We start from the raw sequence: 27,760 nt of genomic DNA on the forward strand, positions 1-27,760 counted from the left end.
TGCCGCTGGGATGGCGTTCGGGTCCGGGTCGTCGTCGTAGAGGTGATAGAGATGGTCTACGAGGTTGATGAGGATGTTTCGGAGTGGCTCTGTAGGGAGTTTCATGCGCCGGATATGTCGACTGCCCGACTCGATGATTAGGAGCTTGCCGCGGCCTGGATGGGCGGGTGGATCGTATTGGCTTAACCACCACGCGCGGTCTTCGGCGCGCACATTGCTTGGGGCGTACTTGACCGCGGTCCAATACAGGACATGGACGAACGACTCGATGTCGTCCCGCAGCCCATGCGGGATGCTCGGATCCATCAGGAGTCGGATGGACCTGAACTGCCATGTGCCCTGTCGAGCGTCGTCAGGAGGGCGTGCGCCGAGTGCGCAGTGGGGGGCTTACAGTCCTTTCATACGCTTGAGCATCGTTGTCGGTGACCTTCATGGCCATTTCCCAATCGATCAGGAACCCTTGGTTGTTTTCACGGTCGATCAAGATATTACCCGCTGATACGTCTCTGTGAAGAACGCCGTGACGAAAAGCTTCACAATGAGCTGAGAGTGACCGATGAGCGTAATTCGCAAAGACATCAGAGGATGTACCTTGGAATGCATAAGCAACAGCATTGACAAGTTCCCATGTAGACCGAAACTTAGCAAGAGGCACACCGACCTGCTTGAGAACAAGCCTCGAATGGACGAGACGCTGAATACCGCCTCCGTCCACACCGCACTCCTGACCAGACACGTCACCCGCAGCTAAAACGTCTGGAATGCACTTAACACCCCTGCGCTTCAGATACGCGTACGTCTCGCGCTCAGGAGTGAACGTGCTTATCCGCCATGTATCCTTCAGCAGCACCAGCTCACCATCGGCGCAGTCGTACGCCCTGAAACAACGCGTGCCGCGGCCGACGGGACGCTGGTGCGTGTTGGTGAACGGTGTTGATACGATATAGTCGAGCTCTTTCCCGCTCGCATAGTCATGCACCATAACCTTGTATAGCGAATCCGACGGAGCGGCACCGAGCAGCCGACGCGCAGCCTCGGCTCGAGAGTCTGATGGAGGAAGCACACAAAACGTAGCATCGTATCCACGAGATCCGTTGTCCGCATGAGAGTAACGCCAAAGAAAGTCCTGAAGGTGCTCCGTCTCGGTCCAGGAAAAGAGAGGAGTCACTTCCATGCCACTTCGAGTGTGGCGCAGCAGTCGACAAGTTTCTTGCATGATGTAGACGCCGAAGACGCAAGTACGCTGCTGGCAGGACTGGATGGCGCTCGCGTATGCTGCGAGCTGGCCGCGAGTGTCTCTGGCGCGGAGCGAGTCGCGTTCTACCCCGAGGTCGCTAGTGCTGGGGTCGTCGCGTGTGGTGAAAGGCTCGTCTAGTTGGTCTAGCTTACACTCTACGAAGAGTTCTATTTTCCTGAAGTCGGTCTTCTCGAAATTGATAGGCGGGGAACTGTAAACGGATATGTCGGGCTTGACGTCGTCCAAACAAAGCTCCTCGGGTGCGTGGGACAACGCCAACGAATTAACCATAACCCAGCCATCTTTCAAATAGGGCGTCATAGCATAGATCTTGACGTTCCTCAGACTGATCAACACACAGACTGAGTGTAAGGAGAGCTCACGAAAGGATCGTACATGGCCGTTTCAGGCGTAATGGTACCTATGCCTTGGAACGAATCGCGCTGTACCTGCGGTCGCGGAGTGCTGGGCTGCGGGACGTAGGCAAGCATTGCGTCTACGGGTATTTCTGTGTATTTGTTCTTCATTTCGTTTGCCGCGACCTCAAAAGCGTTGAAGGCGTAGTTGTGCGTTGTTGTAAATTGCATAGACGAGACGACAGTTTGGCTGAGGGGAATGCTTGAAGCAGCCTGTTCTTCTGCTTGACCGCAGGATTGTTCGAGAGCGAGAGGATGATCCGGGGATGAAGAAGACATGGCAGGGGGAGAATGACGGAGACGAGGACAGAGAGATAGAAACAAGACCAAGAGTTTCGACGCGTCGAAATTCACGTGCCATGTCATTACGCGTACCGTCGTCTTTAGGCATCAGCTCACACCTCGCTGACCATTCGAACGGGCAGAAATCCATATGCTACTATACATGCTTTGACTATACGAACCACGAAAAAACAGCGCAGAAATTATTCAATTACGATCAGAAAGCACCGCACCTCCACCACCACCGTGCCCACCACACACTCGCTCCCAGCCAACGAATCACGCCTTAACAGGCACCCTCGCACGGCCCTTCGTCGCCTGGCGCTCGACCCCCGAACCGCCCGCACCCACGCGGGGCTGCTCCGTCGGCACATCAGGCAGCGCGCGGCGCAGACTCGTCCACCGCCCAAGACTACCCATGCCGGACGGCGTCGCGTTCGCGTTGTGGCTGCGCACGCTCGGCGTGCGGAGCGGCGCCTTCTCGTCGTCGTCGTATGCGTACGAATACGTCGACGCGGCGTCGCCGACGAGCGTGCTCGAGCGGCCGGAGTAGAAGGACGCTTTTTCGTCGGTGTCGAGGAGGCCGCGGCGCTCCGAGTCCGAAGGGATGATACCGGGGCGTTTGCGCTGGATGAGTGTGCGCGAGCGGCGCATGACGCCGGATGCGGCGCGTTTGAGGGCCTCGCTGGATGGGGCGGTGCCGGGGATGCCGCTCGCGGTGGGTTCGGCGGCGGGGGCGGGGGCGGGGGCGATGTAGTTGCGGGTGAGGATGTCGTCGAATGATTTAACGGGGCCGTGGGTGCGCTTTGGGGTGGGCCTGTTGCGCTCTGTGAAGGAGCGGTGAGTACGGGTTGGAATGGTAAAGCAAAGATAAGGTAAGGTAGATTGCCGGGGTGGTGATAGGGGGAGTAGTTAAGGGGGTATATGGGGAGATGTACCTGTGATGGTTACCCTGCGACGAGGAGGGAGGGGTGCGTCGACTGCGACGAGCTCGCCGTATGTGTTGCCCGGGTGAGATTGGTAGAGCTGGCCAGAGTGGTCGCGGAAGGTGTAGCGCTCTGAGTCGGCGTCGTACGCGATGCGTCTCATGCCCTCTGGGAGACGGGCAGAGTCCTACAGGAGTTTGTGTGGTCAGTCACAAGACGACGAATGCGTGAAAAAAACGTACGTCGGCGTGCTGCGTGAAGCGGTTAGGCATTGTGAGATGGTAAGGGGAGCGCAGAAGGTAAAGAGAGTAAAGTGTGGGTGAGAACAAGAGGGAGAAGGATGATAAGGAGGCTAGGGGAGGGGTAATATATACCACAGGGTACTATAGAAACGAGAGGAGAAAGAATGTCGGCAGGACTCTAGGGGATGGTGGCGCAGCCAGAAGCGTGATCGGAAGGAAGTGAGGCGTGGGCGGAGTGGGAGCAGAAGAACTTGTATGGTTATGAAGCCTCGAGTTGGGGGTCCACAGCCAGCACGTAAGCAGTAGGCAGGCTCGGAACTACTGTAGTGTTTCGGAAACCAGTTCGAAGGCCTGAACCAGCAGGGATCTAGAAGTGAAGAACGAGAGGGCACTGCCCGTCGAAGAAGCGGAGAGGATTGCAGGAAAGATGCGGGCACAGCAGAAAAGATGCTGCGGAGATGGTGGTGGTGGCTGACTGAAGAGATATGGACGGTGGGATTTCACAAGAGGATACAATGAGGCGTTGTGAGGGGCAAGTCTGGAACTTGGATACCCTCCAGCCCCTGTCTCGTGCTTTGGCTCAAAGTTAACCATGGTCAGGAAACGAATAAACGGCCAAAGACGGAGCGGACATCGAACGCCGAGCGCGGAATACGAGGCACAGCTATGACAGGGCGAGGGTGATCATGACGAGAAAATGCTGTGTGATCTACATGAGTGGGCACAGGAACTCCAGGACATGAGGCTGGGTGCAAGAGCAAGGCTAAGCAAAGTAAGAAAAGTTGCTATTGAGTTTGTTATCTTTACTGTGACCGAAACTATTGACACCTGCCAATCCAGGCGACGCGTCACCTCCACCTCCTGCACATCCTACTCTACTCTACACCCCCATACCCTTCCCACTCCTCCCTTAATCTTCCCCTCTACCGCTTGTTGCTGCCACAATGCCGCTCGAGGCAACGATGATGATCATCGACTCTTCGGAGTACATGCGCAACGGCGACTACCAGCCGACGCGCTTTGACGCACAGATGGACGCCGTCTCCACCGTCTTCCAGACAAAGACAGATGCCAATCCCGAAAACACAGTCGGCGTCATGACCATGGCTGGCAAGGGGTGCGCAGAGCCTCTTCATCTCTCTATATATGTCATACTAAATAGATTACTCTCAATTTATACGTTATGTTCGTATGCATGCAGGCCAGAAGTGCTCGTCACGCACTCGAAAGAGCTCGGCCAGGTCCTCAAGGGCGTGCACGCCATCGCTCGCTCCATTGGCGGCCTCCCCGATCTCAGCACCGCCCTCACCATCGCCCAGCTCGCGCTCAAGCACCGCGAGAACAAGAACCTCCGTCAGCGCATCCTCGTCTTCCTCGCCTCGCCGCTCGACGGTGCCGCAGCCGACCCGGCACACATGAATCAGCTCGCGCGCAAGCTCAAGAAGAACAATGTCGCTGTTGATTTCGTGTTGTTTGGGGATGCGCTCGGCGAGGAGGAGGGCGGCGCGGAGAGGGTGCTGAGGACGTTTGTAGAGACTGTTTCGAGTAGCGATAACTCGTGCGTTTCTCGTTCCTAATTATTGTTCTTAGATTATATGCTACTGGATCTGACTGGTATTGTGTAGGCATCTAGTAACGATCTCTCCAGGCGCGCATCTCCTCTCGGACGTGCTCATTTCCTCGTCTGTCCTCGCCGACGACCGTGGTATCCCGCCCGAGGCGATGGGCACGGGTGCCGACGCGGGACCATCGGGCGCGGCGAGCAACGACTTTGAGTTTGGCGTCGACCCAACGCTCGATCCCGAGCTTGCCATGGTATGTCGTCCACGATCATCTCACCCTTGTCTTTCAACACTGACATTGCATTGCTCCCTCGCAGGCGCTGCGCATGTCGATGGAAGAAGAACGCGCACGGCAAGCCGCGGAGGACCAGGCGCGTTCGGGCGGCGCGGGTGGCGCGACTGCGCCCTCTCAGCCCGTCGCGCCTCCCGCGCCGACGGCGGCAGACCCGGACGAGGAAGAGCTGCTGAAGCGCGCCATTGCGATATCGCAGGGCCAGGAAGGGGATGTGGACATGGGTGGGGGAGGGGACGGGGAGGAGGAAGATGAGGAGGCTGCGATTGCGCGGGCGATTGAGATGAGTATGCAGCAGGGGGGCCAGGAGGAGAAGGGAGAGGACAAGGACAAGGATAAGAGCAAAAAGTCGTAGTTTCTTTGTTGCTGCTTTGATTGTATGAGGAAACAAAAACAAGTGTATCCTACTCTAGATCGCGTCTGACCAATAGCGGGGTGAACGTTCTGACATATACTCGGCAGCAGTAGGGAGAGAATATGGGCTTGTGTTTATCCTCTACATGAGCAGGCCCAAATGCTCCCTGGGCGGCCGGCATGTCGTCCCGCTGCCGCTGAGGCATACAAGGCGTCATATAAGCTGGGACTATATTATTCTCCGACCGCCCAGTTCATATCGGCGCCAGATGACAGATATCACCATCTCTTCACCGCCTTCCAGCATTTTCAGGCGCTCGCTGTTTTATTCCCCAGGCTCTGGTGAACGATTGTACTGTCCGACGGTCGATCGATGCAGATCGAAAAGCTACTGTCACCCGCACCGTCCAGCAACATAAAACCCCCGACGGCGTTCAAACCTCGGCGTCTCCCTGGCGAGATCGTCCTCTTTGGCGACTCCCTCACGCAGCGCAGTTGGCAGCCGGGCGGGCTTGCGCAGCGTCTTGCAGGTGCGCTTACCTTACCTTTCCGTGGTCTCTTGCCGGTGCGAGAAGCTGGTACGGCGGCGGCAAGACGCTGATGGGGCTTCATATGCGCACGTGCGCTTTTGGACGTTAATCTAACGTTGGTGTCTATGCATAGACGCGTATGTGCGAAAGCTGGATGTCGTTAATCGGGGCTTGGGAGGGTATCAGTCTACCTGGGGGACACGCGTGCTCGAGCAGGTGAGCCTTTCCCTTAATATTCAGTCAAATCATCCACTGCCGCCGCCGCCACTTGTTTCAGTGGCGCCGTCGATTGTCTTCTTCTTTGTGACTTGGCTGACCTGTCTTCTTCGCACGACGCAATCATCTGCGATGTATAGCTCCTCGCGCAGCGCAATGCACCGGGCACACCATCCATCGAGCTCATCACGATCTGGTTCGGCGCCAATGACGCAGCGCCGCCAGGCACGGGGCAGCACGTCCCGCTGCACCAGTTCACGCTCAACCTGCACCGCATGATCGACATGGTGCGCGGGCCACCCACCACACCATCGTCGCCTTCGCCTTCGCCATCGCATAATAGCGCGCTCTCGGATCCGACAGCACCACACACACCACAGCCATACATCCCACCACCAGACCACAACGCGGCGCCGGACCCGGCCACACGCATGCTGCTGCTCACGCCCCCGCCGCCGGCGCCGCAGGTGTGGAATCTCGCGCATTTTCCGCGGCAGATCGCGCTCACACGGGCGTACGCGGCGGAGGTGCGCGCGGTGGGCAGGCAGCGGGGTGTGCCGGTTGTGGACGTGTGGGCGGGGCTGAGCGTTGCGGCTGTTGGGGAGGCGTATGTGGCGCGGTTTTTGGTGGATGGGTTGCATTTGAATAGGGAGGGGTATGAGGTGAGTGCTTGATGGTTGTTTTAGTTGGTGTGAGTGGGTGGGGTGGAATTAATGCTGATGATGGTGGGGGTAGTTGGTGTATAATATGGTGGTGCATGCGATTAGGGAGCATTATCCGGATATGTTGCCCGAGAGGCTTCCGGATGCGTTTGGGGGAAAGTAGAGTCGGTGGTGATGGGTTGGTGGATGGCTCGCTTTATTGGAACTGATGCACGATACCATATCTTAGCTGACGCCATGTATCAATCCGAATCTGTTCTCGTTTCGTTTTCATGTAATGTGTTGGAAAGAAAGACGGTGTTGTAAATAGCCCCTGTCTGATTCCCTGTGGGCTACAGGATTTCGCCGCATCCCCGACTCCCGACTCCCGACTCAGTCCGACTCAGTCCGACTCAGTACACGACTCTGACTTCCCCCTCCTTGGTGATTGATCCTATACACGATCTGTGTGTAGTTAACGTGTTATTGCTCATGCCCGTATACATTGACCATATGTACATACTGCAGACCAATTGAAGACTTCACATGATTATGATCCTACAAACTCCATTATACCTTATATTTTCCTCGTCCTGAGCATTGTTTCTTGGAGATATATATATGTTAGTACCAGCAGTGTTCTGATTGCCTTAATAAACCCCAGCTTCCAATTGCAGGGATGTCACAAAAAAACTCCAATATCTCATCAGCATATCATTGCTATTGCTAATGAAAATCGTGTCAAAGGATGTATCGATGACTTCTGTCTAAGGCTTGGGGGTGGATTTGGATACCATGGACCTGATGGACCTGACTCGGACCCGACTCGGACCTGACTCGGACCTGACTCGGACCTGACTCGGACCTGACTCGGACCTGACTCGGAGTCGGGTAGTCGGGTAGTCGGTAGTCGGGTAGTCAGGTAGTCGGGTCTGAGTCAGGTCTCACTTATTACCCAGCCTGATACCACTCTTGAGCAACCATACTGTACTCATGGTACAAATTATATAAAATGTTCAGAACCCAGATGCAAAAAGGAAAACTGACTACTTAGTCTAGTCTATCCACCTACTATGTGACATGTTCAGAAGCATATAATCATAATCCCACATGTGAATTTGTTCACCGACTAGACTTGGACAGCACGACTCGGAGTAAACAGAATTAAGCAGCCTCTTCACGTTCATCATCAGACTCAGACCTCCCCGTACTTTTCCTCAATCCCAGCCCACCCATGGCCTTCCGGTAGCTTTCCTGGATATGTTTAGAAAAAGTGAGAGTTAGTGTGAGGTAATGTGCCCCATGTGCGAGTGTTGTTCCATGGCGCATCTTTGGCCTGAACCCAAGCATAGTGCCTTGAGACTCTTTGACCACAATCCGCAGGCTCTCTTCAACAAAGTTTCCGCCACCAAACTGTAGGTCCCTTGGTGTGTCCTTGGGATCAGCTGTGCGGTGCACATACCACGATAGTGCAAAGCCACAGTACGTAGTATCAGTATGACAAGGCCTGTTCATTTAACAATAGCATTATACACATGCAAATATATCTGTTGCAGTAACAGATAGACTTACGCCTGATAATCTTGGGTTATGTAACCCTCAGGAGGACAGCGCGACATTCCTGGAAAGTGGTACCGGAGACCAGTTTCATCCTCTATGGTCCAGCTGGTATCTGGAGCAGGCTGGTATTAATTATGCATTTTTAAAGTCACAAAATCATCAGAAAATCTTACACTCGGGAATGCTCCTTGTTGCCATGAATGGCATGCTTTCTTCTGTAAGCACTTTGGTGATTTCCGTTATGAGCTCCTCGGGCATCACCACAGATGCCGCACACCAAAAAAGATTCATAGCTGCCAAGACATCTTCATCCTGGGTGGCCATCAGCTCAGGCGAGACTATCCTTAGCCAGCTTTTTGCCAGGCCCCACACACGGGCGTTAAGTTGCCCAGCGTTATAACCTAACTGAACCATTTTACCCATATGCCAGGGCTGTGCTAGTAATTAATGCAAAAATATCACAGGAGCACAGCATTATCACGTACACGGACATCACGCCGGTCGCTGCATGCATAGCTTGCAACTTCAGCAAGCCAGCGGTACAGGTGCTCCGAGAAGTCCGAATCACCAAGCACATTGCGGATGACGGCCAACTCAAGGCGGAAATGCCCTGTGTCTAGAATATCCAAATATTCTAGTAAATCTGCAAAGTCCAAGTATGTAACCCACCGTCCTTGGATACAACAATCACAGATTCATCCTCGGGTATGATTGTATATCCGTTATCCGCTGTAGCCCTCCACCGCTTTGCCTGATCTCCATCTGCTGAGCTTTCAGTGTAATAGTAGCCACAGCGGGAGGGGCACATATTTCTTGTATTACGCTGTTGCCTAAGAATTGTCGGAAATCTTGTAGCCAGCTCAGGACCCATACCGGCCATCTTCTCGAGGGGCGGGAGCCGGTTGCGGGGAGCAAGACCAAGCTGATACATCTAAAACATATATATTTTAGCTGTGAGCACAGAGCAGAATTTAATACGTTTCACTTACGGCAGTTCGTTTCTCTTCGTGCGATGCTAGTCTTTCATCCACCTGCCGAGCCTCCCTGAGGGCCTGCTTCAGCACTTCTAAACTGTGCAGTACACTGGCAGCAGCCGCCTCAGTGTGAGCCTCGCTCAGTACCCGATGAGCACGTGACAAAAAGCCATCTCTATTCTGAAGCAAAAAGGTCAACATATATACATGTCCACAGGAATAGACCTACATTTTTTATTGTATGGTTAACCTGGGTTGCATCCCTGATAAGGGACTGCAGCTCGGACTCTGACCTAGCATTACAAATCCTATCCATGACTTTGGGGCTGAGAAGCCATTCAGTGACTAGGGTCAAACACATTAGTTATACATGCTGACATCATCACTGGGGACATACAGCGTTGGTTTAGCTCCTGTCCTGTGGGCCTAGGGCTCAACATGATGGCAAGAGTCAAAGAGTGGAGTGGACAAATACATCCACCCACCGCATGTATCTATTTGGCAGCCTATTCATACATATGTCCCACTCATTATGCTATCATTCCCACTTGAACTATTTATAAGCCGCCCTCCCTGTCTGCCACTCAGGCGAGTTACTCTAGGTCCACCGCCAGCCCCAGTTGCCATGAATACTGTAGCAAGAGGTCAGGACTGTCGCGATCGCATTCACGACAGCATGACCAGTCATGACACTTACGATTTACTTACATTTCACGCATCGTCGTTGAAGTCGTAGCTTCACTTCTTAATGCAATAGGTCACGTGACCGGCTACCTCAATAACCGGTCACATGACCCGGTTCGGTTACTTTACTTACCCGGCTTACATAATCATTCCATGACTTTCCCGGACATTCTTTATGACTTCATCGTGACATCATAAACGCGTCATCAACGCGTCATACATGACATCACTCATACGTCACTCGTTTACCATTAGTAGTAGTACCTCGCACTGCTTGGTCTGTGCGCACACTGTCCTTACCATATTAGTTAGTCTGTTTGGTTCAACCAAACACCATGTACTTGTATATAGTCGGAGCAATCTACGCCCCAAGACTCTAAGTGAGTTCTTGTGGGAATCCCTCCTAACAGCTCTACACCTAGTCTTGCCACGTCGGCGAGCAGTCAACCCGCCCCGCCTTCCCTCTCGTTGTCGTCCTGTATAGGGCTTCGACGTCTACCTTCTTCTGTAGTTTTTGCGTGTGTTGGTTTCTTGGGCTCGCGCCTTAGGAGTCGCTCACAAGGACAAGGGCAACAGAGCGAGAGGAAGAGTACGAGTGCAAGAGGGCAGGAATACAAGGACAGGTAGTCATACCTAGTCATGAATGAGTGCAGCGCGATCATGGGTATGCAGATCGATTTGGATATCTGCTATCTTTGAGCTCAGGCATGCTGGCTGAGCATAAATGGGGCACCCGTTGCTGCTGGCCTTCATAAACTGCTTCCTCGAGAATGGGCGGTAGAGTCAGGAAGAGGCAGTCAGGTTCTAGACCGGGCAAATTTGAGGAAGCTGCGTCGAGGAACAGGACTAGTAATGATGTTGAAATAATTATAAGAATAAAGAATAATAATAATAAAACGCACCCTTCGAGAGAGATGATGGCGTCGACAGCTGGCAAAATGCACAAGGCCTCTCTGCGTTGCACGAATATGTTCTCGTGCTGGAACCAGTGAGATAGCGTCAAGGCAAGAGAGCACAGGAAGACAGGAGCACTCACGAGTATAGTGTCTGAGTAGTTCTGGCAACAACCAGGTCAGATGTGCCTTTCAAGGCGCAAGGATAGAACTCACACCAGTCTGAAAACCCGCGTGATAGAGGTGGTGTACTATTTGCTCGTTGTGAACATGATAGGGAACTCTGGAGTCAAGGGAGGAAACACACAGGAAAATGGTAATTGCGATTCAGACCGACGTGTTACCGGTGAACATGACAAAAGCTAGCGTACTGTGTGTATCCGTTATGCGCGGAGAAGAGGGCTGATTCATGGCTCGACGAGTAGTCGTGGTCGGGGTGAGGTGAGGAAAGGGCTGAGCTACCATTGACCGAGGGCAGTTGACCGTTGAGCGAAAGAGAGGACGAGGGAGCGGAGTTCATGATAGAAGTGGCACTGGAAAGGAGTGGAGAGGATGCAAGCGATTTCGGGCATGAATGGCCTGTCCTTGAGGTCAGTTTTGAGTGAGATGGCCAAGGCCACTGAGTCTAGTCAGTAGTAACGTACAGGTCAGTCCACCCTCGCATCACTCGTCGCGCTCACATTTCCTCGGGCCTGCACGCACCATGGCACATGGCGCGCGGGTTCATCGAGGGGCTGGCCCTTGTTTGCTGATGCGGAGCTGCTCGTTGAGCGCTCGATCACCGCCCTCGCGCGATCAATCTCGTCCGTTGTCGAGCTCATTGCTGGGCTCCACGCTGTGCGTCTCTGCATTGCACGGGGCGCTCCCGATCACCGCCCTCACACTGAAGCGCCGCAGCTCCACCGTTTGTAAAGATGTTAAATTAGATATATGAATTAAGAATAAAGAGAGAAAATTAAAATACGCACCGTTCGAGATAGACAACAGCGTCCACAGCTAGCACTCGTGCTCCGCGTCGTGCATCGCTGCAGCGCGCAGCCGCTCTCGAGCGCCCAGGCGCGCGAATCTCGCGCTCGAGGTCCTGTAGCTCCTCCTCGAGCTCCTTTGTGCACGCGCGGACGCCTGCGTCGCCCCGGCGCTTCATCGCGCAGCGCTCCCAGTGTCGGCCCCCTCGCGCGTCGCCCTGGCGCTCGAGCACTGTGATGTGAGGTTGGGGTCCCCGCTCACGTCCTGCCAGCCACGCGGCCCGCGAGCAGGACCCCAGCTCAGCGTGGGTGTTCCTCGCGCGGGGCTCGTCGCCTGCTTTGGCGCCTGCGGTGCGTTTGTGGGTCTCGAGCACCGAGATCGCCTGCCGCCCTTGACAATCCGAGCGCGACTGGGGGGGGGTAGAACGGGGGCCAAGGGCTCGGGTTTGAGGGGGGACGAGGATTTTGAGGCGTTGCGGGTAGAGGGGATAGGGCAAGGGAGGGCGGCCGAGGGACTGCATGACGAGCGTAGCGAAAGCGAGGAGGACACGGCGAGAGCAGTCGGCGGCGACGCGCGGGTTACAGGCGCGGGACGGCTGACCTGTTTGCACTTATTTGCACACATGGGCGGCTGGCTATATACAGGCGCGCGCGCGGCGGCCGCGCCTCATTTCTCCCTCTTTCTCTCTCGCCCCGGTACCGCTGCCGCGGACACCGCATCTTCCGCCAGAAAAAAAAACGCGTACAGCGGATCCAAGGGGTTGACGCCAAACGGAAGCTGCCGAGCTGCAGGCTGCCGGGCTCTGCAGACATGTGCTGTGGTCAACGCATTTTCTCTGCAAGCCGGGTAGTCAGCAGTAAATCCGGCAGTGACCAGAGGCAGGCCTGGATCCCGGCATGGGGCCAGACACGCAAAAAATATGGGGACAGTGCTTCTATATAGATAATATGCCTGTACATGTTTTAAATGCCTGTCTGCTACGTGTACGAAACCAGCGGCACTATAATGACTATGCCAGGTCTCTCCCTCCTGTAACTGCCAGCAGACCTGAGAAAACACCAGTCATGCTGCCCTGGCAGTGCGAAACAACGTAACTAAACACACAGTAGCAGTTAGACTCAGCCGTAATGTGGGGAATGCGAACACTGAGGTGCTGCTATCGAAATGCGTCTGGTATAAGTGAGATTCTACGAATCTCCGGTATCACGAAGCCGAGATAATGACACATAAGAAATGACCACAAAAAACACATGAGATCAATGAAAGGAACGTCAGGGAATCGAATACAACGAAACGTAACGAACTGGCATGCAGTCAGAATATCAAATAAACGACAGGAAACATATACGAAAAGGGTATAATCACAATGTTGACATGTCCGATGTTGGCGCCTGCGTCGCAGCGTTGATGCCACCGAAATCTGGCATCGCCTGCGCTGCAACCACGATGGAGGAACACGGCCGACGTTGGGGCACCGTCGGACTGCGTGATGCCTTGTCAATTCCAACAAGTCTAGCCCCTGACCGAAGTCGTTTCGCACTGCCTGGGCCAGCAGGAACAGCCTCGGACTGGCTTTCTTCTGGCTTCCTTTTCTTTCTGCGAGGTTTGGGTATATGTTTTCGTGGTAGTGGCGGGCACTCGGTAACCTCGCCAGCGATTGCGGTCGGGACAGTATCATCAGGTGTCCCTGAGAACTGGCTACCTACCTATTGTAAACCCAGTCAGCTTCTGCCTAATATTAATTAAACTGATACCTGTTACCTCGAGCTCATCTTCGTGCTCAACACGGTATTCTTTCCAGTGAGAAGGAACACCAGCATATGGACTCCAGTTATCTTGATGGCGACCAATATCCCAACCCCACTGCTCATTACCAGCGACTCCGGCTTCAGGAGAGTCAGTAAACATTCTCTGCTCTAGGAGATGCAGACATTCCCAGTCGACGTCTACCTGGCGAAGCTGTGCTTCAACACCCTGGAGACGGGCCTTGAGCAGATGCTCCCATGCTACAGTTAAAATGTCCTGGGTTTCAACTATTTCAGCATTTGACGGAATTGTACCCGCCAGTCGGGTAGCATATACAATGGCAGAAGCATGCGAGTGGGGCCAATGATTATGCCATGGCCATGCAATGCCCGAAGCTGAACCAGGAACATTAAGGAGGATCCAGCGGGCAATCTGTGCTGCATCACTAGCAGTAAGCAGGCCACCAAAAACAGGGGGCCTTTCTTGAGGGTTTTTAGCTGAATACTGAGCAGCCAACGAGTGAGGAAAATGTTCTGGATATTCCAGCCTGTTGACCATATTGGTGAGCATGCCCAGGTGTGGCAGCAAAGCACTGGCAATAGCCACACTTGGACAGGAAATAGGACTTGTGAATGATGCAAGAGTTTCTTCAATGCTGGCCGACATTGCTGATTCCCATGAATGCTGCCATTTTCCAAGCTGTAACCAGCAAAAATAAATTAGTAATGTAATCCTTCATTCATAATATATTAACAATATTTAATTACCTTTATCTGTCGACGTGCTTTTGCATCATTCCATAAAGCATCTACCAGATCATCAAGAAGGACAGGTCGTGCAAGGTCTTGAGGTGACCGGGGAGACGTGTAGTGATTTCCTCGCCACCACTTTACAAAGAAATAAGCCTTGCCCAGCAGGTTTTCAGTGTCAACAATGCGGACCGGATACCAAAATTTGCCAAAGCGGGCAAGACCCCCTTTACCTGGTCTGATAATCCCACAGTTCAGCTTTGTTGAATTACTTATTTTTCTTGTCACTTACTTGAGGCGAGCTGCCAGAACTTGCTGGGCACGGATAGCACAAAGCGGCCTGTCATACATGAGTCAGCCATCAGCAGGTCGCAAAATTTCAGTCTACCTTTCAGGTTTAGCCCCCATGAGCTCTCGGATAGTGGTCGCACTGCACGTATCACATTCAAATTTGGCCCGTGGCCCCAGATCACTTGCCTGTCCATCGTACTGACAGGCAAGATGCGACCAGTTTTGGCAAGTGTCACAGAAAATAGCCCGTTCGGCGATTCAAAGAATATGACCATTTCCACGAATGCCGCAGCGGCAGTCCACTGGAAAAGGCTCGTTTGCAGGGGGGCTACCAGGAAATTGAACGAAAGGATTGAGAGAACTGCCTTTGTCAGTTTGACTCGGAACAGGTGTTTCTGGCTGAGACTCGGAGGGTACGATTTGAATAGCAGTTTCAGTGTTGCTGTGAACCGAATGTTCAGACATAGGAGATTCCACCCGCACAGCTTTTTTGCGCCGAGATGGAATGGCCCGAGCTGAGCTGAATACCTTCGTGAATGGAGGCTCAACAGGAGACACAGGTTTATTTGATGGAGTTGCGGGCTGGCCTGATGGTCGCTGAAACTTGTAGTACTCGAGGTTTTTGCCTAATTTTGACCAGAAGATACTACTGTTGTCCACAGGGAGCAGGTGCTCATCTACCATGTGCAGAGCCCGAGGTATTGATTCCTGCCCAGCTGTCAGTGAACTGGTAGGAACAAGTGGCACAATGCTGTATGTTTTCTGTAATTCTGCCAGCTGGTGCCGGGTAAAGTGACGCTGCGCCTCGGTGCCTCCTTCAAGGTGATAGAGGACAAGGGATGTTGAGACCGAAGGTGGAAGACCAAGATTTTTGTGAGTTCCAGCAAGATGACTCCCTACCGAAGATCGGGCAATCACATAAGCATGTCCCTTGTCTTTGCCATCATACGAGTAGATGTGTTGACGATCAGATGTCACACCACGAGCACTGAAATGAGAGGTTTCTGCATCGTAAAATGCCCGGCCCACAAGTCGGTACACCAGCTGGTGCGATTTCTCTTTCGCCAGAGTGAGAGGCCGTAGGATATCTGGAATGTCCCATTCTGGCGACCCAGGATATTCGGAGCGTGAGGCAATAGTTTCATCCACTTCAATAATAAAGACCACTGGAAGATGAGTATAAATGTCGTGAACATACGATGTTCCACAACATCCGCTATTACTGTGTATGTCTGACCCCGAGTCGCCTAAAGGCTGACACCAGCATTGGCTGCGCTGGTCCTTGCTGGGCCTGGAAAACTTCGTCTTGAACCATTCAGTAACAAGTCCATTATATCTGCTTGCGAGTGGACGTGTGAGCTGGTAGTAGAATGAAGTTTGTGGAACTGATGCAAATTGCCAGTGCTCTTTCTGAAGAGATACACAGGCATGTGACGGGGTTCCTGTGCACGATCGCACTGTGACACAGTGAGTCTAGAAGTATGCGTGCATAAACTGTAGCGGATCCTTGCGAGGAATGTTCAGAAGCGAACCAAGCCATCCCTGTATAGTTTATGGTTAGATTATGAATACAATAGAGATATTGAATTGACAGTAGTACTAACAGAAAGGGATCCAAAGGCATTCATAGATGATGACTCTGTGCATCCTAGACTGACTAGATCTCGCCGAAAACCATCTTGCAGAAGTCGCAGAATTTCGATTTGGCCTTCTATGGATAGTGTAGTAGTGTCCATGGTAACACGTTGGTGGATCACCCGACCAAGTGTATGCAAAGGGTGGGTACTGTCTAGAGCCTGGAAACGGGGATAAAAGCTAGCCCAATAGTCCCAAAAAGTTGCACAGGAGATAAGTTCAAGCATTGTGTCCAGCCAGCAGGAGTTATCAAACCATGGAAATGATGACTGTCGGTGTTCGTTTGTCTGTGATGGAGGGTGTGCAGCAAGATGAACTTTTTTTTGCAGAGATACTGATATCGTGTTGCCAGCAAACCCCGTGGCCAGGCGATCAAGAGCTTTTTGGACCCAGTCCTTCTGACTGCTTTTGTGAAGCTGTGCAGCTGTATCTGGTGGCGCGTAATCAGAGCGATCATAGTGCTGATGTGCAGTCGGTGCTCGGTCTGGCTTTGAATGACCATGCTTGGCTTGGTTTTTCAATGACCTCTGAGTGGGCTGATACTCTGTCAATATGCCACCTTTGACGAATGAGTCAGCAGCTAGTAATGGGTTTTGACGGAGAAGTCTAGGACTTACTTGCACGAGCATGAGCCTGGTGTTCCTCGCGAGCAATAAATGCTCGCAGTGACTGAAAGCCAGAAATAAGCTCGTGATCCTTGCCGATGTGAGCATACATCTTGTGGTGCATTGCCTCCTGTGCATTCGTAGTATCCTGCAGCCAATCCCATATCTCCTCAGGCATTTTGGTATCCTTGCGAAAGAGCATAGCAGCACGATCTGGGTGTAGCCACCAGAGAAGCCATTCAGTTGTATCAGGGAACTTGTCTGTAATAGCTTGGACGACTTTCCGAAACTCCTCGCCATCGTGAATATGAATAAGGCTTTTTGTACGCTCTTCAAACCGCTGAGGATTTGACTTGACAACACAGCCAATGCGGCGAACACGCTCCACTGATGCACAAAAATGTTGCTGACACCCCTTGAGTAGCAGTTTTGCAGTGTTCTGTAATTCTGCCTCAGAACGTGAATCGTATCTGTGTGCTCTCCAAAATTCAGTGAAAGCTCAGATAAAGCCATTACGCTCAGCCTGGCTAAAGTCAACAACCTAAAATACTGTGAGTAAGTTTTCCTAAGCAGAAATTAGGTGCAGCATACATTGGCAAACATGTCATCGGTAACATGCATATTGCGCTGGGTGAGCTCAATATCCATAGTGTGGAAGAGCGCAGAGAAATGATGTTTATAGTGTTCGGCAGTAGTTCCATTAGCCCAGGTGATGATGACAGGAATCCAGTGAGAAAGATCCTCAGAGTAGACTGAACTCGTTATAAGGACCGAGTTGCGATCAGCCCAAAAACCATGTGCGGCATCAGTCACAATTCCCCCTTCAAGTTCCTGAACTAGATGTGATCGCATGAATGCAGATTGGCATATAATGACAGATATGTCAGGCCCAAGCTTGGTAAAATCGTCGAGGATAAAACCCGGGTATTTATTTTGAAACTCGGTCCATGCTCGCTCGAAAGGCATCTTGAGGGAATTCTTCAGTTTTTGCTTCTCGTAAGCAACTCGCTGGGGATTTTCCAGGACAGAAGAGATAACAGCAACCGAATCCCGTGGGCCAGACAAGCCTCTGCGTCCTGTGACAAGCTCTGAGGGTCCAGCCATAGGGTGTTCTTCAATAACAGTATGGATCTGTGTTTCTTCGTCTGGTGTGAGATGCAAAAGACGGGGAATGCGAGGATGGGTATGGAAACCAGAGTTCATCACATGAGCACCATGCTTGTACTTGTATATGCGAAGCATAACACCACACGGTTCATGCTTCAGAGTGCATTTCTTGCAGTTGAGACATGGAGTGGATGATGCCTGGTTCTGGATGGTCCTGATAGTGTCGGCGAGGGGGCGGAGGGTGTATGGACATTTTGGAGTAGTGCAAGAGATAATTCCATTACATCTACGACGCTTTACAGCACCTTGTTCCCATGTGTCAGCATCCACTGAGCCTTTGTGACCCTTGGGAGTACCATATGCAGTACAAGGCCAGTGCACCATGAGCTTTTTGGTATGAGGATCTTCAGTATCTGCACCTGTGAGGTCCATCGCCCATTCGCCATCGGGCCAGAAGCTCCAGTACCGTCCACTAGGGAGACAAACACTCTCGCTGTCGGAGGTAACACGAGTTGGACCTGACTTGCGAGTAACAGCATTTGGTTCTTGGGAATTGTTAGTGCGAGCGAGCACAGTAGTTGGGGCAGCAGAAGTTGTTTTAGCCATCAGAGGATGTGTTTTAGGAGGCTGAAAGGTTTGGGATACAGGCGCTGGCTTCGCTGATGTCTGACAACTGCATGTCTGGCCTATAGTATGTACAGGTGCAGTTGGCTGCATAGGGCAGGTGGGTATAATAGCAGGCATGAGACCTGAGGTGGGGTACTGTGGGCGAGGGGTAGAGCCAGAATAAAATTGCAGACCGGGAGCAACAGAAGATGAATGGGTATATGTAGGTGCTGAGTAGCCAGATAGAGGAGCAGCTTGTGGATATGACGAAATAGCAGGACCTTGATTTGCAGTGGTGTTGAATCCATGTAGTCGAAGATTCACTATCAAAGAATTAATGATACTAGTAATGATGCTTGCATACTTTCTACTCACAATCCAGACCAACGGGTCCTGCATTTGGCGAAGTATAGATGGGCTGAAGCGAAGGTGGTGCCGCCTCCTGCAAGAGAGGTGCGACTGGAGGGTGATTGCAATGAGGCACATGTGGGGGTAAATTTGCAGAGTGGCTGTGATTACTAGGGCTGTTGGAGGTCGGACTGGCGGAACCCTCTATAAAGGACTTTATTGATTTCTAGGAAAAAGTATGAGGATGGTGTATATAGATGATGATACAATAATTACCGGTAACATAACACTTAGTTGGGACTACGATGGATTATGTGGCAAAAGATACAATAACTGGGTTTAAAAGTCAATCACGAAGCAAGAGGATGTACAGAGCTAAACTTACTTGGACAAAAAGGATTCAGGCCGACAGGTTCATGTATCAAACACAAGAAGGCATATTGTCGGGAAGAAATCAGGACTCGAAGGGGAGTATTATAAAGTATCAAGCTATGGAGCAACGAGTATAAGTGAAAGGTGCAAGACTTTGGTTACGAGGGCTCACAAGAGATGACAGTGCGGGGCTGGACCAAAGCAAGCAGAGGGTTCCAGAGACCAGAAGGTAGAAAGACACACGACAGAGATAAAGAACCTATGCAAAAATATAAGCAGAATGGACAGGAGGTTCGAAGCGACTCACAACCTGAAAAAACGGACACAGAATAGGACCAGGAACAATGTCTGCAGAGAGATACAGAGTCGCCAAAAGCCAGAAGTAGCGACCAGGCAACAGACAGAAACGAGACTGGAATAGGTAATTAGTCAAGCCCAAGAATCAAAAACAATATCATCGTACGAGTCAAGAAAGACCTGCTATCGTTATGATAAGCCTGGGCCGAGGGACAATGATCCTGCGGGCGAGTGGAGGGCTTGTTTAGTGCTGCACGTTTCGTCAGCAAGAAGACCGGCTCACTGTTCACAACTAGAGGTGTGGGTGACAGGGTACCTATCTGATCTAATCGAGCGAGGAGCCTGTCAGTACCTGGCCTTGACGAAACTTAGTGCTGAGGAGTTCGTACAGTCATCAAGTAGCATACCTTGGGTGTGGTCCTTTAGGCAGACTAGGTATGATAGTAATGACTGTGATAGGGCCGAGATGGGAGCAAAGGAGTGACAGTGATGGGAGGGGCAGGAGATCAGTACGATGCTGCAAAGAGGGCCGACCGACTCAGTTCCTGACAGCCGACTCCTGATTCCGACTCCCGACTCCTGTGACCGACTCCGACTCCATCTGACTCTTTGCCTCTCGGGAATTCTGTGTTCATTATTTGGGATGTGTGCCACCAGTATACAGTGGCGTGCATGCAGCTAGTGTAATAGTACAAGACCAGCTTATAATATTAATTATGGGTTTCATTTTCGCTTGTGCAAGTGGCACTGGTACCGCATGTTTCAAGCCTGGTGTCACTGCGACTGCTAATACTACTATATCAGCTTAATCTTGTCTGATACACACTTCCTCCAATTTGAGAACTGCGTTGCCAGTGTCTGCGTTAAGCCATACGATTCGGCTACATTGCGTGCTTTATATAAATTTCTCTGCCACTCGCTTCTCATTTTTAACTTCAAGTTGCGTGCAGGTCCTGAGTCGGACTGAGTCCGGAGTCGGGAGTCGGGGATGCGGCGATTTTGTGTAGTCCATTCCCTGTCCGCACCCCAAACAAGCAAGTCATTCCCACTCTGCCGACGACCCAAACGTTGCACGCAGCGACGAGAGCCAGACCATCCGACTTTCACCTTCGCAATGCCGTCAGCAACAACCGCGTCCCAGCAGGAGCTCAAGGACAACAAGGTCCCTATTGCATGGCGCGACCAGTGCTCTGCGTGAGTGTCCTTGGTGCTGGATGTTTTCCGCGAATGTCCGAGCTGACCGTGCTTCTTCGCTCAACCTTCGTCCTGGATCGTGCTCTGTGGCCTGTGTCTCTGGAATGTCTCACACGCGGCACCGTATGATACGTTCGCTACGGCCGACAATATGCCACTCGTAACGCGGTATCGGACGAATGGGTTGGGACTTGGCAGCCTGCTCATCCCGCTCAACACGTGCCGCAAGCAGACCATGTACCTTCCTTGGGAGTGTAACAACGAGCGGCACACGTACGAGAAGTGCGTATATGCACTCTTGTTTTTGATATATCGATGGCTAATACGACGGTGTTTGTGCAGGTGCCAGTATGACGAGTGAGTGTCGCGTGTTTGCTTTGCTTTTGGAACTTTGTCGCTGACGGAGGTCTTGAATCTCTACAAACACATTTACCCTCTTTGTCTGCCGACCTCCGTCCGCTACTGTATCGTCTCGCATTCTCGTGGATGCCAGCCTGATGCGGCGCATGAAGAAGATGTCCAAGATCAGGCTCCAGAAGGCCGAAGAGGCAGAGGAGTAGAAGGATTCCGTCTACGTTCACTCGCATACAAGCTGTATCTTGTGCGCTCCCGTTCAATAGAGCACTATTACCAAGTCAGTGCTTTGAGACTTTAAAGTATCGCAAACACGCGTGAATGTGAATGAGTGGTGAATGTTCTATATTATATATGCGTATCTTAACATAAGCATTGCATTACCCTGCCTCACAGCATCGCAACGAGCAGGTTATGCTCTTCTGAAGAAGGGTCTACGCCAACCCACCCGTCTCAGCCCTATATGCATCCATTTCACGTGCGACGCGCTCGATGACGTCCGCAGCCTCGGTCGACTGCCCGAACGCCTCGACAAACTGCCCGCGCGGGTCCATGAGGTACACGTAGATGCTGTGGTCGACGAGGTAGTCGCCGGCGGGGTCCGCGTCGGGCGGGGTGCTGAAGTAGACGCGGTAGGCTTTGCATACGGCGCGCGTGTCGGCGTAGGAGCCGACGAGGCCGACGATGGAGGGGTGGAAGTCGGCGAGGTAGGTGCGTAGCTGGGCGGGGGTGTCGCGTGCGGGGTCGACGGAGATGAAGAGCGGGAGGAGGGAGGCGGTTGGGTGGGATTTTTCTGGGGGTGTGGTGAGGTGGTATTTAGGAAAGGAGGGGGAGGGCGTACCGAGGGAGGATAGGACGGCGGTGAGCTTGTCGAGCTCGGCGGGGCAGATGTCGGGGCAGTTGGAGAAGCCGAAGTAGACAAAGGACCATTTGCCGAGCAGGTCTGCGTCCGTGAGCGTGCGCCCGTCGTGCGTCTGGAGCTTGAACGGTCCGCCGACTTGTGGGCGGCCGACAGACCGCGACTCCATTTCTTTTTCTGTGGGTCATGGGACGTCGGGGACACGGTACAATGAGAAGAGGTCAGCGGGATGGAAGAGAGGAGAAAGGTATAGTACACACGACGCTTCTCGAGGAGCTGCTGCTTTTCATGCCGGAAGTAGACGAACAGGCCCGCGCCCGTTGCAACGAACAGCGCTGCTGCCGTCGGCGTGAAGACCTACAGCGTTGGCGCGGCAAGTTCAGTATAGGATTCCAATGATGCATCCGAGCGAGACGCGCACCCCCACGGCCGTTCTGTCCTGCGTGTTAGACGAGCGCCAGTCTGCGTATCCGCGTCGCGCTACTGCGCGCGTCGACGACGGCACCGACGAGCGGCATGGCTGAGTGGTGCGGCGGAGGACGGCGCGTACGGGAGATTGGAGAGACTGACGGATCGGGAGAAGGGACATGACGGGACGGAGGAAGTTGGGAGACAGGGGCGTTTGGAGTACAAACATTGTAAATTAATTCCGAAATACCCAGAAAATCAACCAAAATCCCTCGAGAGCATCGTCGCGCGCGTTGTCCTCGCTGCTATTCATCAACTCCCACTCAAAACATCGACAAAACCATGCCAGTGCACTCGAAACATATCCCTAACTATCCCGAGCCCCTCCCCAACTACACTGAGGAAGAACTCCAGGCCACGTCAAACGAAAGGTTCAGAGAGTGGCACGCAACTTTTCGCCAGCACTGTGCAAATGCCGACGACTACTGGAATGCTGTTTTTGTTGCCGGATACGACGAGATGGCCGCAGCGATCGTGAGGGCTTTCCTGATAGTCTCAGTGAGTTTCTCTTGTACGACCCCACCCGTGCTCTCGCCAATGGAGCTGCAACTGCTGTGACACCCACCAATACTACTGAGAGGTCGGTCGCCAATGAAGCTGGAGCCGACGAAACTGCCAAAGGTCGGAGATCAGGCCAACACCGTGACAACTATTTCCTTACCTCTGCTCGTCTCCTCAGAGCGGCTTGTGCTCCGCATCCCCTCACTCTCAACCAGGAAATGGATGCACGGGAACTTGAGGATGGACAACCAGGACACCGGTACAGCACCCCACTTTCCCAAGCCCATCTCTGGAACCCTCCCGGAGGCTAAGAACGACAATCAACAATTTCATCGAGGTATAGTTCGGGCTCTCGAGAAGGAGCTGTCTGAGGTTCTCTTTGACATCTTCATTGAGTGCAGCTGGACATCTGCAGAGCTCACGAGCTGATGCAAGCGATCCCTTTTCATCGATGCTGTTGAACCATCGGGATATACTCTTCTCAGACACGTTGAGAATGCGAGCGACCTCCTCGTGTTCGTGGCCTTGCGCTATAAGGCACAATGCACGAATCTTGATATCTTCACTAGTTGTTCGGTAGACCATAGTGCTATTGTTTCGATTTGAGAGGATAATGAGGTGTTATGGCCGTCAGACGGCGGACGACGTTTCACGACGACACGTTCAGCGCATTCCCGCAATTTTTCGGGATTAATTTGCATTATTTGGCCTACTTTACTCCCGGACAAGCTTTTCCGGATCGGCTGTACTAGAACATTTATGCCATGACGCCTTTGGACGCGACCGAGCTGATGACAATGTTGTCGATGATCGCATGTTCTGCGTCCACGTTAGCTGCTTTCTTGACAGCTGGTTCCGTATTCAATTTGTTATACTGAGCATATACTGACTAAGTCCTCTTGCTCCACCAAATCTGAACGTGAATGCAGAACTCACCTTCTTGACGGCTTGCCAATCCACAAGCTCCGCGAGGGTGCTCAGCGGGACCACCCTACCTTCAACGACGCCTCTCATCCTCTCTTCGACGTCTCCGACGCTAGCGGAGTCCACGCGCACGACAAAGAGGGCCTTGGAGGTGTCAGAGATGCCGTATCTGCGGATTGCCTCGCTGATCTGATTGTACAGATGAACTTGTGAGCATCTGGTTTGGGTATATGCGTGTGGGGTGTAGACGTACATTATTTGTCGGACAAAGAGCCCACAGGATCTCGGAGTGGACGGTCTTTGTCCGTAGTGTGTTCTGTGCTGCTGCTAGTGAGGCTTGGCTGATTGCAGTCTGGAGGTGGAGCGCGCTTGTTATCTACAAGGAGGTGTGGGATTGGGTTTGTCCGTTGTATAGAGACGAAGAGCGATAGTGGCATGGGTGTTTTGTCGTCGACAGGATTATAGATGGTCATAGGGTAGTCGTATGAATTCATAATGAACAAGCTAGCCGCTGGGATAGATCCGGGAGAGTGGACTGACGAGGCTGGCATCGACGAACGCAAAGTTGAGGGCCTCGCGCTCTGCGTCGCCCTCGGGGCCGGTGAGGGTGGCGGCACGTACGATGCGTGCTTTGAGTGCGGCGGCGTTGAACACGTCAATGAAGAGGGCAACGTGTACGGCTGTGAGGTCGGATGGGAATTGGGGCTGGTGTATTGTCTCCATTGTGCTTAAGGTTGTCGTCGCAGACTCGCAGTAACAGGGGCTTCAATCATTGAAATTTGAAATTTGAAAGTCAGACCACGTGTCCTGACAGATTGCGTTCACGCGTCTCGGCGCGTTCCTCAGTCACGCACCCCGACCTACTTTGTACCAACATGTCCAACTGATGTACGGGTACGTGCGGCATGTAAGTCCTATGTACTTTGATTAATCAAAGATTCACTGCCGATATGCGTGCACTTAAGAGGTACTTCGACACTTTATTGGAAACGAGCTCCTCAACAGCCCCTCGGACCCCACCTAATGGAAAGGGCATCTACTCCGCGCGTTCCATTTATCAAGATTAGTTGTCAAATGTCATTCCACATATTGTTATACATTGGTCAGACGACCAGCAATGACCAGATACCATCGAATAGAACGAGAGGGCTACTAGTCGACATTCACCATAGGATGCAAATTCGGAAACAGAGCCGTCTCGGAAACAGCCCTCCATCGGAGATCTTCCCTCTTGAGCGCACACGTCTCTTGCTTGTCCTCGGGGAGAAGACTTTTGGCAGTCGTGAGGAAATGCCGAAGACGTTTCTTGTCCTTGTCAAACAACGGCCAGCATTCTCGGACGGCTTTCTCGCAGGTCCGACCTGTCGGTATGAAGAAGTACGTCCTGAAGTCGCCCGTTTCTCTAGATTGCGCGACAAACCCTTCAATATATAGGCAGTGAGTCTACTGCAGCTGAGGTCACAGGGCCAGGGACTCACAGTACAAGAACTCGAGCTGTATTCCCTTGCGTAGTGCCTCGCTCTGAACGCGCTCCATTCTTGTGTAGTAGGCGCCCACACGGCGCTCTGGGTTGGGGTCTGTAGGCTGGAGCGGGGGAAGATCGTATTTGCTGAAGTTGAAGGCGTTGAGGTACCTTCTCAGGGCATCCATGTCGACGACGAAGCCACGCGCGTATATTTTACCCGGCATCTAGTCCTTTATTTAGTCAGCATACTGCCTTGTGCTATGCACGGGGAAAGAGACGTACGTTTACAGGAGGAGAAAGAGATGGAGGGTATAACGACAAAAGAATAGAGCTTTTAAACTTGGTAGGGACAATAAGAAGAGCCTCTACTGAGTTTAGGCGTTGACAATGGTTTGGATGAGAACAACGTCACAATAAGTGAACTACACGTGACTTTCCCAATCTGATCTTTCAATTTCAGACTCCGTCGAGGCCGCGCTTCGCTTCAGCATTTGAAATTTGAATTTGAACGTCGAACGTAACGCTCGCCGTATACTTAGTACTTTCTGCCAACTTCCACATTTTTTGGCCCAATTACGCTTCTGATTACGGTCACAAATTCAACATCCCAGCCCTTTCAACGATTCTGGCAGCATGCTCCAGCTCAAAGGCTGCCCGATGCTCATCAAACACATCAAGCGGTTTCAAAGGGGCTATTAGGTTTACTTGAAGATCACGAACCTTGACCAGTGATCACAAAAGCTTATTGTTCGACCGCTGTATCCCTTCAACTCCGTGGTCTTGCTAAAACCTCCAGTGCCATGCAGTGCAGAACAATGAGCTTTACGGCCTTTTGTTTTTCTTTTATCTCCCTTGTATTGTTCTTCCTCGTCGTATTGTTTTAGCTTGTGGCACTCTAATGGGATTGCAGGACACAAATAGCTCGCTCTGTGCACCTCATCACTGCTCTCAGCATCTGACGCATGGTCGAATATTGCTGCTTTGAGAGCTATTGTCTCTTGAAAGCCAAAGAAGGTGCGAACTATTGTTGGCACTACGACTAATTGTCTTTGCCCGACGTCTTCGCTTGCTTATTTCCGCATATAAATGTTCCATTAGCCATCGCTAACTCTGCAGCGAGTCCCGTACACTTTCATCCCCACCTATCTGCTCCCGTGCTTTCTCTGAAACTCGCTGCACCCTAAAGGCAACTTACAACCTGGTTTTCCCTCTCTTGCTCACGTGAGTCTAATATGTCATGGAGGGGATACACTGTTTGTGTCGATTGATCTACCCACCTTCAGCACAGCGACCATCGATGTCTCAACAGGCACAACCCCACAGTTTCGACCCGAATGACGAGAAGGTGTTTGATAGTGTACGGGCTTGCATCGAGGATTGGCAAGATCGTGTACCATCCACGCAGTTCAAGCAGTATGGACCGATCGACAGATACCTGAATCTCAAGTTTTCGCGAGAGGAGCATATTATCAAGCCTCAAGCGCTCTTCCGAAAGTCGCTTAAAGAGTGGGAAGCTGCACAGCGCGAAGCACATGCGGATGACGAAGATGACGAAGAGTACCTCGTTTACACTGAGGCGGAATATTTGCGAGATATTGCTGGCCTTGAGACGCATGCTGATGGTAAGTTGGACAACTCAGATCCAAATGGAAATGTTGGTGCTCATGGTGCGCCTGCAGAAAACGCTACACCGTCTGGCCCCCGGGACGCGTTTCTGAAGGTAATGGAGGACATTAGCCTCCATAAGGAGGATTATGATACCGATGACGATGAGCTGATAGACCCAACTTGGGTGGAACGGGTGGAGGATGTCGTAGATGTCTTGATGGAGGCCGCTGACGTGAGCTTCGACTCGACGTCCAACAGTTCGTCTTTCTTGCACCTATAAGGCTGGCCGAAGCTGACTGACAACGTAGATCCGGTTGTTACCGGCAAGGATGGCACGAAGTTCCCGGACTTCGTCGTGTGTTCCTTCTACCGACCGCGCAGAAACCTCAAGGATAAAGTCCGTGTCGTAATGGAGATCGCCTCAGCAGGCAAGAGCGAGAAAGAGAAGGAGCAGACAAAGAAACTTGTCATGCAACAGTTGCTCAGGTACATGTACCGACTTGGACCGAACGGCGACCGATGGAAAGACCAAGCCGTGGGTATTGCTGTGGTTGGGACGGAGGTCGCCTTCTACGATGCCATTGTTGACGAGAATGGGGAGGACGAGTGGGAGCATTTTAATTCATCCTGGTACAGTTTATATGGTCAGGAGTTCCTTGATCGCATTAATAGCGCTACAAGCTGGCGTGCTCACGAGTGAAATTGTTCGCAATAGTGGATCGTGTTTAAATTTTCAATCATGTATGAATATATCAATAAATACCGACCGTTGGAAGTTTTGCTTTGGCATTCACATCGAACCCAGCAACAAACGGCAAAATCACTGCTGCTGACTCGACCACTGGCACCGTTACCC

At 52.2% G+C, this 27,760-nt stretch overlaps 14 protein-coding genes across 14 annotated transcripts; 5 read left to right on the forward strand and 9 right to left on the reverse strand.

Moving 5' to 3' along the window:
- Positions 1 to 216: 216 nt before the first annotated feature.
- Positions 217 to 1,084, reverse strand: CONPUDRAFT_25041 (uncharacterized protein; the record flags this gene model as incomplete). Its single annotated transcript, XM_007769095.1, has 3 exons — positions 217 to 339; positions 392 to 543; positions 592 to 1,084. Coding segments are annotated over 3 exons (768 nt in total), but the record flags the coding sequence as incomplete, so codon positions are not given.
- A 923-nt stretch (positions 1,085 to 2,007) lies between these two features.
- CONPUDRAFT_164672 (uncharacterized protein) lies at positions 2,008 to 3,830 on the reverse strand. Its single transcript, XM_007769621.1, has 3 exons — positions 3,104 to 3,830; positions 2,874 to 3,048; positions 2,008 to 2,762 (listed from the first exon to the last, which is right to left on the reverse strand). The coding sequence occupies exons 1-3, from the start codon at positions 3,131 to 3,133 to the stop codon at positions 2,215 to 2,217; spliced, it is 753 nt and encodes a 250-aa protein (XP_007767811.1). The 5' UTR covers positions 3,134 to 3,830; the 3' UTR covers positions 2,008 to 2,214.
- Positions 3,831 to 4,047: 217 nt separating this feature from the next.
- CONPUDRAFT_28883 (uncharacterized protein) lies at positions 4,048 to 5,273 on the forward strand (the record flags this gene model as incomplete). Its single annotated transcript, XM_007769100.1, has 4 exons — positions 4,048 to 4,220; positions 4,305 to 4,661; positions 4,729 to 4,918; positions 4,983 to 5,273. Coding segments are annotated over 4 exons (1,011 nt in total), but the record flags the coding sequence as incomplete, so codon positions are not given.
- Positions 5,274 to 5,684: 411 nt separating this feature from the next.
- Positions 5,685 to 6,925, forward strand: CONPUDRAFT_122466 (SGNH hydrolase; the record flags this gene model as incomplete). The annotated part of the gene is made up of 4 exons (XM_007769622.1): positions 5,685 to 5,841; positions 5,975 to 6,057; positions 6,198 to 6,719; positions 6,793 to 6,925. The coding sequence occupies 4 exons, from the start codon at positions 5,685 to 5,687 to the stop codon at positions 6,880 to 6,882; spliced, it is 852 nt and encodes a 283-aa protein (XP_007767812.1). The 3' UTR covers positions 6,883 to 6,925.
- A 1,341-nt stretch (positions 6,926 to 8,266) lies between these two features.
- On the reverse strand, positions 8,267 to 8,684 carry CONPUDRAFT_54612 (uncharacterized protein; the record flags this gene model as incomplete). The annotated part of the gene is made up of 2 exons (XM_007769217.1): positions 8,267 to 8,370; positions 8,432 to 8,684. Coding segments are annotated over 2 exons (357 nt in total), but the record flags the coding sequence as incomplete, so codon positions are not given.
- A 32-nt stretch (positions 8,685 to 8,716) lies between these two features.
- Positions 8,717 to 11,630, reverse strand: CONPUDRAFT_164675 (uncharacterized protein; the record flags this gene model as incomplete). The annotated part of the gene is made up of 6 exons (XM_007769623.1): positions 8,717 to 8,874; positions 8,928 to 9,020; positions 9,081 to 9,189; positions 9,248 to 9,407; positions 11,181 to 11,342; positions 11,512 to 11,630. 6 exons carry the CDS (start codon positions 11,628 to 11,630, stop codon positions 8,717 to 8,719), a joined length of 801 nt encoding a protein of 266 aa, XP_007767813.1.
- Positions 11,631 to 11,764: 134 nt separating this feature from the next.
- On the reverse strand, positions 11,765 to 12,295 carry CONPUDRAFT_152871 (uncharacterized protein; the record flags this gene model as incomplete). Its single annotated transcript, XM_007769625.1, has 1 exon — positions 11,765 to 12,295. One exon carries the CDS (start codon positions 12,293 to 12,295, stop codon positions 11,765 to 11,767), a length of 531 nt encoding a protein of 176 aa, XP_007767815.1.
- An 841-nt stretch (positions 12,296 to 13,136) lies between these two features.
- On the reverse strand, positions 13,137 to 20,166 carry CONPUDRAFT_72328 (uncharacterized protein; the record flags this gene model as incomplete). The annotated part of the gene is made up of 16 exons (XM_007769302.1): positions 13,137 to 13,481; positions 13,537 to 14,220; positions 14,289 to 14,503; positions 14,563 to 14,610; positions 14,659 to 14,863; positions 15,090 to 15,727; positions 15,785 to 16,003; positions 16,094 to 16,103; positions 16,220 to 16,755; positions 16,814 to 17,240; positions 17,393 to 18,837; positions 18,890 to 19,088; positions 19,407 to 19,493; positions 19,542 to 19,646; positions 19,939 to 19,951; positions 20,066 to 20,166. 16 exons carry the CDS (start codon positions 20,164 to 20,166, stop codon positions 13,137 to 13,139), a joined length of 5,277 nt encoding a protein of 1,758 aa, XP_007767492.1.
- A 479-nt stretch (positions 20,167 to 20,645) lies between these two features.
- CONPUDRAFT_122469 (uncharacterized protein) lies at positions 20,646 to 21,365 on the forward strand (the record flags this gene model as incomplete). The annotated part of the gene is made up of 3 exons (XM_007769626.1): positions 20,646 to 20,725; positions 20,924 to 21,025; positions 21,219 to 21,365. 3 exons carry the CDS (start codon positions 20,646 to 20,648, stop codon positions 21,283 to 21,285), a joined length of 249 nt encoding a protein of 82 aa, XP_007767816.1. The 3' UTR covers positions 21,286 to 21,365.
- A 48-nt stretch (positions 21,366 to 21,413) lies between these two features.
- CONPUDRAFT_102695 (h-sco1) lies at positions 21,414 to 22,531 on the reverse strand. The gene is made up of 4 exons (XM_007769627.1): positions 22,360 to 22,531; positions 22,199 to 22,295; positions 21,921 to 22,115; positions 21,414 to 21,872 (listed from the first exon to the last, which is right to left on the reverse strand). Exons 1-4 carry the CDS (start codon positions 22,525 to 22,527, stop codon positions 21,514 to 21,516), a joined length of 819 nt encoding a protein of 272 aa, XP_007767817.1. The 5' UTR covers positions 22,528 to 22,531; the 3' UTR covers positions 21,414 to 21,513.
- Positions 22,532 to 22,549: 18 nt separating this feature from the next.
- CONPUDRAFT_164677 (uncharacterized protein) lies at positions 22,550 to 23,561 on the forward strand. The gene is made up of 2 exons (XM_007769628.1): positions 22,550 to 22,904; positions 23,028 to 23,561. Exons 1-2 carry the CDS (start codon positions 22,689 to 22,691, stop codon positions 23,334 to 23,336), a joined length of 525 nt encoding a protein of 174 aa, XP_007767818.1. The 5' UTR covers positions 22,550 to 22,688; the 3' UTR covers positions 23,337 to 23,561.
- A 15-nt stretch (positions 23,562 to 23,576) lies between these two features.
- On the reverse strand, positions 23,577 to 24,554 carry CONPUDRAFT_122476 (CGI-121-domain-containing protein; the record flags this gene model as incomplete). Its single annotated transcript, XM_007769629.1, has 4 exons — positions 23,577 to 23,781; positions 23,844 to 24,020; positions 24,085 to 24,207; positions 24,372 to 24,554. 4 exons carry the CDS (start codon positions 24,552 to 24,554, stop codon positions 23,665 to 23,667), a joined length of 600 nt encoding a protein of 199 aa, XP_007767819.1. The 3' UTR covers positions 23,577 to 23,664.
- A 233-nt stretch (positions 24,555 to 24,787) lies between these two features.
- CONPUDRAFT_164679 (uncharacterized protein) lies at positions 24,788 to 25,520 on the reverse strand (the record flags this gene model as incomplete). Its single annotated transcript, XM_007769630.1, has 2 exons — positions 24,788 to 25,252; positions 25,310 to 25,520. The coding sequence occupies 2 exons, from the start codon at positions 25,518 to 25,520 to the stop codon at positions 24,984 to 24,986; spliced, it is 480 nt and encodes a 159-aa protein (XP_007767820.1). The 3' UTR covers positions 24,788 to 24,983.
- Positions 25,521 to 26,160: 640 nt separating this feature from the next.
- On the forward strand, positions 26,161 to 27,663 carry CONPUDRAFT_136600 (uncharacterized protein). The gene is made up of 5 exons (XM_007769631.1): positions 26,161 to 26,310; positions 26,395 to 26,517; positions 26,580 to 26,918; positions 26,976 to 27,161; positions 27,213 to 27,663. Exons 3-5 carry the CDS (start codon positions 26,594 to 26,596, stop codon positions 27,602 to 27,604), a joined length of 903 nt encoding a protein of 300 aa, XP_007767821.1. The 5' UTR covers positions 26,161 to 26,310; positions 26,395 to 26,517; positions 26,580 to 26,593; the 3' UTR covers positions 27,605 to 27,663.
- The last annotated feature ends 97 nt before the right edge of the window (positions 27,664 to 27,760 follow it).

This window comes from Coniophora puteana (genome assembly GCF_000271625.1).
Source record: "Coniophora puteana RWD-64-598 SS2 unplaced genomic scaffold CONPUscaffold_5, whole genome shotgun sequence".
Taxonomy (NCBI): Eukaryota; Fungi; Basidiomycota; class Agaricomycetes; order Boletales; family Coniophoraceae; genus Coniophora; species Coniophora puteana.